Here is a 12,013-nt window from a genome sequence, read left to right as displayed (position 1 = left end):
AACATCAAATGCGTTACTGAGACTTACGCATGCGTGTGGAGCGCAGGAAGGGAGGGACCGTACGTATAACGCAGGATGAGGGCAGAGTGAGGGGAGACGCTGTTAAAGCTGCCTTGGTGCTGCTGCTGCGTGAGGTGCTCATGTAGCAGCTGTTGCTGAAGGTACTGATGTTGCAGTTGTTTGTGGCTGTGCTGCTGTCGCTGAAGGTACTGATGTTGCAGTTGTTTGTGACTGTTCTGCTGTTGCTGAAAGCCTGAAGATAGGGCTAAGTTAGCAGCTATTGCCGGTTGTGTTGCTGCAACAGCTGTTGCTAGTGAGGCAGGTGTAGCAGCTTTTGCCAGTGGCATCCATGTAGCAGCTGTTGCTGACGGAACTGATGTTGGTGTAGTTTTCAGTGGTGCTCTTAAAGCTGCATCAGTGCTACTGCGCAATATGAGTTCATAAAGTAGATGTCTGAAGGTAAAGACGTAGCAGAGTTTGCAGTGGGCAGTGATCATCTGAATAATTAGAAATTCCATCCCGACTTCCATTTAATGGAACATTATATTGGCTTGCTAAAGCATTTTGAAGGAAATTGATTCCATTTTAATCTGTACATATAATTCATGGGTTTTTATGTATTAGGCTTCATGACATTTGATTCGTAATTTTAGTTGTGAATCACCAATGCAGCGACTTCAACCAGTCAAGCGCAATGGTGATTCCATCGAAGGCCTCATCTTGAGTCCAGTCTGAAACTCTTAATCTTACGAGCTTTCAACCGCAGCATGACCTGAAACTTTGTAACAAAAATGAAACGCTCGGTTAGGTGGGTGAGGTTAATCTTTCTTATTTGCATTATTTACATCAATTTCAGATATTTTGCTTAAAATCTACACGTTATTATATCGCTGGTTCAATGAAATGGTAATGGTTTGAAAGACAATCTCGCACTTTTTTGGAGAGAACCGATAAATCATTATTGATCGTGAAGGCCCCAAAACATGACGGTTGGGCGGAGTGATTGAAGGCTAAAGGGATTATATTAAGTAAGGAAATCAAGTTTTATGGGAAAATAAATTGTGCAAATTGAAGTTCACTTTGGTTGACTGTAATTTGGTTCAGCTTAAAAATGTAAATCCCGCAGAAAATATAATGTGCATTCACATTCACTACTCGTTTCCCGTGACCCAGTTATTTTTATTTCCATTATATTTGTACGATTGCGCACTATCAGTGAAGTCTCTGGAGGCAAAGTCTGGAGGATGCAAGGGAGCGAGACTGGAGCCTTTGGTCATAAAACGCTCATTGCATTAACTCGGTCTTTGGGAAGTAATTCGAGAGCCTGCGTGGCAGCGCCGTTGCCTATTACAACGAACTCTTCTCAACAACGCCTCTAGTTTGTAGAGTTTTAAAACTCTTGTGCCACCCCGATCTTCAATTGAGTCTTAGTAATTTAAAAGTTTTGCATGAGGACACTTCTCGCCGAGAGGCAATAAAGTCTTGAATCACAGTTTAAGTCACGTTTTTACTGCCTTACTCTCATCGCATACTAAATCTTACGAACTTGAACTGTGGCTGTCATAAAATGTAAGATTTAGTTGCCTCTGAAATTTTTCCAGAAGGTAGGTTTTAAATGAATTCTGCCTAAAATAAGGTCTAATGTATTTCCAGCAACATAAGAAAATAAAATAAAGCAAAAATTTAAGTTCCCATCCATATTTTTTTTATAGATGTTTGGTGAAAATATAAAAATTACCATTTTGTCCCGTCAGTTCAAAGAGTGTTTTGCCATTAGTATATCTATTTATGATTAAAATTTGCTTAATTTATCAGAGACCACATAGCGAGTGGCTATTTTGATAACATCTCATTAATTTAGAGAACAATAAAAATATAGCACTTTATCAACGATTGAATTGTAAGTATTGTACAGTTTCTCATAATGCTTCACCTTCGTGTCTTTCATATAAAAAATATTAAATTTTTACTCGAGAGAAACTCTTACAATGTCAAAATGTGGAGGGGCGTGTTATTTTTTGCCTCATGTTGAATGCTGACAAGAGCAACACGAGAGCCACATTCTCATAACCGTGAAGTTTGAAATGAATTCCGCCTCGCGCAACTCGCTTGGATTCTTTTATGAGTTTTCTTCTGGACAAAGCCAGGCGAATTGTATGTTTTTTGAGAAGGATATTCGAGAAGTTTTTAGTTAATTCGGGGGTTTAGGGGTAAACATAAGCGGCGCGTCAGTGCCGTGCCATGTTGGCTTCAAATAAATGAATCCCTTAGCTTAAAAGTTCTACAATTAAATTAGAGGGACAAGGAGTGGTCCTCGCTGCGGTCTCGACATGTCGAGCTCAGGTCGAGGATATATATCCACAAGATCAGAGAATAAGAATATTTCTTCACATGAATGACGACTAACGATTCTTGGATTTACAAAAGTTTTGAGCGAAACATTTTTGTGTGTTAAACTCTAATTACTTGAAATTTAATGTTCCTGGTGGTGTTTGCATAATATTTTAATATAGCGGCCATGAATGGCAGGTCAACGCTTGGTTGTGTTAGGATTTCTTGTCTCGCAGGCGTGAATGAAGTTAAAGCTGCACCAGCACCTGCTGCAGCTTGGGAGGCACTTCTCATTAAAAGTTACTTGTAACTTTGCTGCTAATTTTCTCCAGTATGTAATAATTACTTCAATATTAAAGGTGTCTGTAGTTACGAGACAAAACAAAGTTGCATGCTAACGAGAAAAACAAAACCTTATTTCTCAGTCACCAAAATAAAGACAAGATTTTAAAGCAGCTTAGAAAATAGTAACTCGAAATTTGACGACAGGTAAATTGTCCATTTTGCCATTTTGTATATTGGTAAATATTGTACATATATCAGCAAAATGGATTCAATAGGCAAGTAAAGTGAACAATTAAAAGTATATGTGTCGAGTGTTGCGGCGAGTAATTCGAGCGGTGCGGCCACACAGGTTCTTCAATTATATAATTTTCAAAGACGTATCTTGGTCAGCCACTCCACTGATTCATGAGAGGCTTGAGCGACGGTTGCCATTGGAAGCACCAGTTTTAGTCTTTTTCCACTAACTTATCAAGTTCAGCTTGTAAAAATATCCTGCAGCACCTCCCCAACTCGAGTCAAATTCCACGGTAATTCATGCGGTTTAGTGAGAAATAGAAGGGGAATTTTAATTTAGTCAAATATATTATTGTTGACGACATTATTGGATAAGGCAACATGGTTGTTTGATATATTTGGTTTGGTAAAGCGGCAAAAATGCCGGGCATGACGATCAAGTTTGTGACGGTTCGTACCACCGGTGCTGTGCAATGCCTGGCGGTCCTCTGGCACTTGTAGTGAAGTATCTACATGTCGAGACAGAGCCTTAATTTTATATCATANATTCTACAGTACTATCCTACAGTACTATCCTACAGTACTATTCTACAGTACTATTCTACAGTACTATCCTACAGTACTATTCTGCAGTATACTATTCTACAGAACTATTCTACAGTACTATTCTACAGTACTATATCCTACAGTACTATTCTGCAGTATACTATTATACAGTACTATTCTACAGTACTATTCTACAGTACTATTCTACAAGCGCTTTAATTAGCAACTCCAACAATCAAAGTAACGCCACTTGAAAACTACATACACATTACAAAATTAAAAAATATATTTTATGAAATGTTAAAAGATATACTTACGTAAACGGCTCGAGAAAAAAAGGCCTCATAGCTTCTTAGGCTCATAGCTATCTGTGCTGGCGTCACTTGAACAAGAAACATTATAAAACTTATGATAAATGGTTTGCTGTTGTGAAGTGTCGTTACTTCAAGTATGATAATTAAAAATTATCTCTACGAAAAATTGATGCCTGATTCGCGTAATTAAAGTTCGAAGCTAGAATTTTGTTAATTCATCTGTTCAATCCCTAAACTCTTATAAATTTTTTTAATATTTATCAAGTTAGTTGTGCTCAGGAATGATGCTTAACGATTTACGATGAGGCCCAAGCAAACAAAATGGCTCAGCCGATGAATTTTTATGATTATCCACGAGTTATTGCTTCGTTTCAAGGCGCAATATTGGCTATTTATTATTGGACTTAGTATTGAAGAGGCCACATTAGGAGCCGCACCGTCAACAGCTATTAGCTGGAACAAAATTATCCGTTTGAGTTAATTTTAATGCACGATCGTTTAGTTTCATTCCAGAAAGTTGCAGGGCAAAATATCCTTGCTGATATTTTTGAGATATCCTATTTGAGAGATCCAAGTTAAGTAGCTCCAAATTAGATAAAAATGTTATGCAAGTTCCATAAAAATTACGACTATGATTCCACAACCATCTCTTCAATTTATGAATCTTGCTTATTATATTCATGGTCTTTTCCCTTTCATTCGCGTTTTACGGATAAAAATTGTTCTCTCATTTATTCAGTACGTAGCACGTATGTATCTATGTTACCCACCCAAAAGCATGGTATGTATCTATGTTACCGAAAGCTTTCCTCCATCGGTGGTTCGCGTAAAAGATTTTATGTCTCTTTCTTTCCTGCACTTCCCTGGACGAAGTCGTGCAGCTTGAGCAGACCTTCCAATATGAGTCCAATAATGGCAGAGCAACAGATCCTCAAATGGCGTGGACGGAAGGGCCCACAGAGAGAGCTTGAGCCGATCTATATCAGGATCTCAGTGCCAATAACCGCGTTGATGTTCGCTTCTTGACCTCGGTACTCCAGCTATATCGGCAATCGAAAAGGCAGACGATTCGTATTTTCACCATTATTAAATAAGACGATTGACTTGCTTTAGATTATAAATAGAGGAAAAACGTATCGATTCATTTACTAACATCTCAATCAGAAAAATTATACATTCAACCGCAGGCAAGAAATTTAAAACATTCGCTGCTGCTGGCCTGGTGCTTAGTATTCTTAGTATCCCTAGTATTTGTTTCGGACGGAACAGTCCCAGGCTACGCTGAAGCGCCGCCACCAGCGTAGTCGTGCATGGAATGCATTCAGATACTGTGTATGAACTCATGAACTTATTCACAATCCAATTTAAGAAGCTAATGTTATTCATTGGTAAAATCAGTTCAATTCAATCCAGCGAACATCTTATGATCGCTAATGCGTCGAACTAAACATTGTCCACATCATTTGTGCTGTGACTAAACGACATTTGTGCAGGGAAATGCCGCCTCTGCAATACCAGGCCAAAATATTTACTCGGGCGCAGCAGCTTGGACGTCGAAATAAGCCATGAAATAAGCCGGTCAACATCTCCTCCGATGGCTAACTCATCAGCAACTCAACGTCTTGTACCTTCAAGCCATCGACAGCACCAACGACACAGCTCCTCACCCTCATTCGCAGTCTCTGCGGTGTACACAAACCCATTGCCGCGCAATAATAGCGCAGCTCCCAGCAATCCAAGTGCTGGCGCTGCCATTGACGCCACAAATTCCTCTGCTTGCGACGGTGTCGAGGTATTGAATGCCTCGCCGATAAGGAATGCCAACGGGACCTGCATTTCTGACTCGGCTTTACACCTGAGGGTCGGGCGTACGGCAGGTCGCATTTCCGGGAGTTTGGAACTGATCGCGCCAACCATGAGAAGGCGGTCTCGTAGCAGCGATCATTATGACTTCAACGCGAGCGGTGAGTGGAGTGTATCATCGATCATTATAACTTCTACCCGGGCGGGGCGTTGAGCGTGGGATCGATCATTATGATACTCAAAGAAATGATACCCAAAATTTGTAGTTACAAATTTTTAATGATATACTACAGGCTAATCAATTGCATTTGCAAAATAGTTGATTTCACCTTTTGTTTCGTGGCAGAATTTCACTAAATACTATACAAATTGAAACATGAATGTAAAGTTGCCTGCAAAACATGTCATGAATCGAGATCTATTTTACTTAAGAAACCAAGTTTCTCGAAAACAAAGACACAAAATACAGGTTTTTGCGTGCATGGCACTGACAATTTGTCGTGGCCAACTCATGTTTGAGAAAACTTTCGAATGTTGTTCGTCTGTCGGTGGGGAACTTTCGGCATGGAGTCGAGATTATATTGCTTTGCAAAAAATCTTCAGGCTTTTCATTATTTGAATTCGGATTGCAACGGGAATTGAACGCTCTTACGCACTTTTGGAAGGTTTTGACATATTGTGAGAAGTTTTGAATGTGATGATGAAAAGTCAGACAATGTTTTCGCCTCGTTGCGAAAGTACATTAATTAAGTTACAATAAGGCATAAGGGAAGATCAAGGTGTCAGTATGACGACTTGTTCTGAAAGAATCTCAAGTAAAATATATTTTTGAGACATGTGAAAAATATCCATGACTAATCGTTATTTTACTATTAGTTCTAAACACCAATTTAAATGGCATGTATGAATTTAATTCGTTTCGGATCACTCAAAATCGGGTTTAAATGTCTTTACATTTACCATCAAATCGCGGAATACAAATAATATTAAAATTTATAAAAAATTTAAATGCTGAGACAGATCCACCGCCATACTCGTGGGTGACGGGGTCGATATGGCAGGACGTCACTCGTAGCGGCGGTGAACTGCGCTGCATCGGCCCTGCACTGCGGAGGACGGCCAGTGCCGACCGTAACGGCGATGCGGCATCTGGCGTAGAGAGATGGCGGGACAGTGTGGGGACTTTGCCACCACCTTACGAGATGCCTAATGATCAGGTACCAGGACCTTGAAGACAATGGGCTCAGGTGACTGAGGGACCAGAGTTCAGAGGGACAACGATAAATTATGATCTGGGGTACGGTACTGATAGGGAAACAGCGCCACATGAATAGCAGTGACCAAAATATGATGTGTTTTCTGAATTAGTATACGGTCTTGCTACTGAGAAGTTGTTTTGAATTAACTATAAAATGCAATGGACAAATGCCTGCATATTTTTTTGGCAAATTTATTGGTAATTTTGATGATTTTCTTAGTTTCCGCCGAGCTACGAGGAGGCGCTAGCCAGCTGTCAAAGACGCCCAGAACCACCTGTCCTGTCAGCCTCGCCCATCATCCAGAGCCTACAAGCAGCTGGTGCGAAGAACCGGTCGCATCCACTTATATATTTTATTTTATACAATTTTATTTCATATATTTTATGTCGCTATCGTAATTGAACACTTGCTTTCATGGAAAAACTATTTCAAAATAAGAAGCAGACGATTACTGTAGTTCACGATGAATAGTTTGTTCACAGATTAATAATTGGGTTGCAGAATGAGCAGCGTTACCTGTCTGGCACTTAAAGATTAACCAACACGAATATTTTTTACTGATCTTAACTAGTTCAGATGATGCTTAGAAATGCAGTCTGGAGAATATAATTTCTTTCAGAGGTGTCTCTTTTTAACGTCTACTATGATTGCTATAAAGCTCAGGAAAAGAATGGCCAATTTCTTTCTCGCTGCTAATTTCTGCACTCAACTCCGTTTACGTTATACTGGTGATAAAATGTACTAGAGCTGTTGAGGTGCAGAAATTTCTTAAATTTCACTTATTATCAGAAATTCTGTATTGCAGACTGCAGCATCATGATGCTGCCTCCGAGCTCCGTGCTGCACGAGCAATCGATGCTGCTCGATGCCCAAAGAGATGTCGATGAGCAGCGTCGAGTCATGCTGCTCGAGTCCGAGGACGAGATGGCGCAAGATCTTCTCGACGCGCAGCGGATCCGACGGGAAGCTCAGATCGCCGAAGATCTGGAAAGGGATCTTGATCTGGAGGAGCAGCGATTGCAACGAAACCTGCAGATCGCCCAGTACTGCGGCTGCAACAAATGCCAGGTAAGATAAAATAACGAATGCTTCCGGTTTCTGTTCTGGTCACCCTTGGGTGAATTTTTATAGATTAGGGGAACACTCTTAAATATTTAGACTTTTCAGAAGTGGGGAAACGGCAATTAATTCACCCATTGCAGGCAGGAAAAGATGTTAAAGTAGCAGTTATTCAGGTAGCATACTTTTATATCCAAAAATGCGTTCGAGAAACATAGTGGCCAACCAACATGATAGATGAGCTAATATGTTATTAATAATTAATATAATGATTGATGAGTGACAGTTTATCAATGCACGTATGTCGCCGGGACGGGCTGGGTATATTTGAACGGCCAAAACTCTGCCAGCCAGGTTCTGCCAAAAGCAGCCAGCACAGCGATGACGTCAGGCGCTCTTATCGTAATTGCCTGGCGCACCGATGACGGCCACAGATGATGTTCGATGCTTGTCTAGCAGCAAGACTTAATTAAAAATTATAGAGGCCATTTATTTACCATTCGATCATGAAGTTGTTTGTTTGATTACGTTGATGTGGTCTGGAACCCAAATAAATAGCGAATTTGGAGAGAAAAGTTGTTTGATTTAAATTAAATTATTTGTAAAGGGACCACGCATGTATAAGAATTTCATGCGATTATCTATTGTGCTTTCTAGAATCAGAAATTATGTAATTCAAAGGCTATATTTTTTCAATTGTTGTATTGCTTATTCAGAATGATAGAGCATATTTAAATTTACCAAATTTATTTTACATATTAGTTTCAATTTTCTTGCACTTCGAAGGAAATTTCTCCTCAGCCTGCACAAATTTATCCATGCGTACTACAGTGCTCGTTTTTAAATTAATCTCTTATAGCAACGGCCTCTTAAATAAGTATTTCAATACTACCGTTGATAACAATTAAAGAAAGGCATAAGAAACGTACTTAGATTAAAGGAATACTGCCGGGGAAGAAATAATGTTTGTTATTTTTGCAGAACCTTTACTACAGCTACTACTACGGAGGAGACCCCGTGGCCGAAGCTTCGCCATTTCCATTGGAGACTCAAGTGATTATGCAGGAGGTGCTCAGCGATGGCCTGGCATTCTGCTCCTTGATGTGAAGAACAAGACAGGAAGGATCCATTCAACGATCAATACACATGGGCAGAATAGCACTTCGAAACTTTATTATCTACAGAGGATTATTCAAACAATTGAGTTTCCTGTTGCTATATTGACACTCCAATCCTCATGGGTATGGTGATCATGAAAGCATTGAAACATCTGTATTGCAGTAAGCTTCCACATGCTTTTCGGGGAAAGAAGGCCTATTGGTATGGAATGCCTGCTCAGTTATCGGGACGATGGAGCATGCCAGCATTGGAATATCGGTACAACCATTAAGGGTCTAATTCACATTTAGCTTTTCAGATCGCGGATGATAATATTCAATAAAACTATAACGAAAGAAAACTTAAATCGTCACGGAAAATTGTAACGTAATTTCTTTTGTAAGGAATTAAAACCTATTTATTTCACACATTGTGGTTCTCTTGGGTGAAATGATTATAAATTACCTAAATTAATTTTAATTTAGACAAAAAACGTTCAAATATCTTTAGATAATCATGATTAACACAGAGGCAGGCACATGAGTTATGATCTTGTTCAAGCGAATCACTAATTCGGTGAAACTAGAATTTTCTTTTGTCGGGATCTTGAAGCGGACACCGGTCGCTCACTGCCCATTTTCTAATGGACTCAGCTCTTTCACTGTCCTAATGGACTCAGCTTTTTCACTTCTCTAATGGACTCAGTTCTCTCACTGTTCTAATAGATTCAGTACTCTCACTGTTCTAATGGACTCAGTTCTCTCACTGTTCGAATGGACTCAACTCTCTCACTGTTCTAATGGACTCAGTTCTCTCACGGTTCCAATGGACTCAACTCTCTCACTGTTCTAGTGGACTCATCTCTTTCACTGTTCTAATGGACTCATCTCCTCTCTCTCTCTCTCTCTCTCTCTCTCTCTCTCTGTTCTGATGAACTCAGCTCTCTTTCACAAATGATCTAAGTTTGCTCGCACTATTCTATTGGATTCAGTTCGCTCTCACTGTCAAAGACTTTCTTGGGGCGTGATGCTGACACCCCCAAATAGCTCTTCCAACTGGTAATAATGTCTTAACTCGCACAGATGTCTTAGCTAACACTCATGTCTCAACCCAAACATTTCTTTAACTTACACACATGTCTTGACTAACACACATGACTTAACTATAAACACACATATCTCATCTAGCGCACATGTTTTAACTAACACTTATAGCCTATCGTTACCAGCACACATGTCTTATCTAAAACACATGTCTTAACTAGCACACATATGTCTTTTCTAAAACACATGTCTTAACCGACACACATGTCTTCACTAGCACACAAGTCTTTACTAGCACACATGTCAGATTGATTTTAAGTTAAACAGATGTTGCTGCCCTACGCGAACAGGGAAGATAAGATTATGTCAGAAGCAGGCAAGGATATATCGAATATGCTTGGGGCGTTTTTGTCTGTTTTGTGCCAATGCTGAAATGATGCTGAAATGATGCTCTTTGCTGAAATGATGTTTCTAAAAAGTATTTACTATTGTCACCGGGTAATATTAATAATTATCTTATTTATGATCTATTCTGATTTGTTGTGCGTTGGAATACAGGTTAATAAATCGTCTCGTGAGGTGTCGCTTCCGACCTCTCATGCAGAAGGGTTTCTCTGAACACATTGTCCACAGAGAAGAAGAGAGCTCGTGCGTTTCCTGCCCGACGTGTGAACGCTGAATATTATTATTTGACCGGTCGGCGGTTGCCTACTGTTCCCAGCTAAGAAACAGTCCAAAACTGAGTTTATTGCGTCCAAATTTTGACTTAAATTATGTAAGACGAGAGGCAGAGGAAATAGAAAATGCAAATGTTATTACGATTATGGAATTTATTAAGAAGCATTGGAAGAATATTTGATCATCTTGTTCTATCATTGCTGAAGCAGATCAATTAATAGGAAATTATTAAAATATTGCAAAGCACTCCTTGTTTCAACTTCGGTAAGTTAGACAAGGTTGAGGCAAGACAGCAGAGTGCTTGCATTAAGTGCAGCGGATTTGTGTCTGCTAAAAAATTTGTTATTCTGAAGAAAAAATTTGAATCAGTGTTCAACGCATGATTTAATGATGTTATAATTAAAACGTATATGTGTGTATTATAAGAAATGTATTTATGTTCTCGATGTCAACCCCGAATAGTTAGATACTCCGTGTTGCCTCGGCCTTCACAAAGGCGGATTTTCCCTTTAATATTGTAAATGTTCCCGTCAGCTTCAGTAATTAGGTTCCCGTCAGTATTAAAAAACTACTATTCCCGTCAATACCCTTCACTATAATATATTATTGGTTCTCATTATACCGTTAGAAAAATCGCCGTAAAACGGTCATTCGTGTCCGGCCGCCACGTGAAAAAAACATCGCGTCGCCGTTTATTTACAGTTTATTCAAAACATCTTATACTCTCAAAAAAAAAAAAACAGCAAAACGGTTCAGTTTAAACAGGCGGTCGGCCACTAGAACGCCGACCAAACCGATTAATCACGGTTATTCCGAACAGTGTAAACTCAGTGTTTGGATCACAAAATTTTATTGTTATGCTTCATAAATAAAATCTATTTAGCAATATTAATTAAAGACTCGCCATGACAGATGTTTCCTTTTCTCGTCTTCCGAAGCGAATTATTGACCTGATTGTCTTTTTTATTTCGAGCATCGCTCTTCTTGTCAGACCAGTGACTGTTAATTATTAACCTGCGCCCCCATTAGCGCTCGTCGTCCCGCTAATCAATGATAATCAATGTTCATAAACCACTTCCTGGAGTTGGAACTTCATGATCACCAAATCAAGGACCTGAATGATTTGCTTGTGAAGTTTCATCTCGTAATAGTTTACTCTTGCTTACTTTAAATAAAAAATACAACCTGTCCAGGTGTTGTAATTCAACCTAGCTCGGCTAAAATAAATAAATTTATAAATTAAAAATTATGCAAATTCAGTCATATTCTTGTCTATAGAAATCTAAATTCTTTTTTCTCTGAATTATAAATTATAAAGAAAATTAGAAAAAGATGGATAATGATGCTTGAGATTTTTCATCTA

The 12,013-nt window shown here is 39.2% G+C and overlaps 1 protein-coding gene across 1 annotated transcript; it reads left to right on the top strand.

Moving 5' to 3' along the window:
* The first annotated feature begins 5,204 nt into the window (after positions 1-5,204).
* On the top strand, positions 5,205-9,806 carry LOC108682816. Its single transcript, XM_047883610.1, has 5 exons — positions 5,205-5,674; positions 6,534-6,730; positions 6,992-7,091; positions 7,578-7,840; positions 8,813-9,806. The coding sequence occupies exons 1-5, from the start codon at positions 5,305-5,307 to the stop codon at positions 8,936-8,938; spliced, it is 1,056 nt and encodes a 351-aa protein (XP_047739566.1). The 5' UTR covers positions 5,205-5,304; the 3' UTR covers positions 8,939-9,806.
* Positions 9,807-12,013: the final 2,207 nt, after the last annotated feature.

The sequence above is a fragment of the Hyalella azteca genome, unplaced genomic scaffold (assembly GCF_000764305.2).
Source record: "Hyalella azteca isolate HAZT.00-mixed unplaced genomic scaffold, Hazt_2.0.2 contig1717, whole genome shotgun sequence".
Classification (NCBI taxonomy): Eukaryota; Metazoa; Arthropoda; class Malacostraca; order Amphipoda; family Hyalellidae; genus Hyalella; species Hyalella azteca.
The sequence above is the reverse complement of the archived record's forward strand: the minus strand, read 5'-3'. Positions and strand labels throughout refer to the sequence as shown.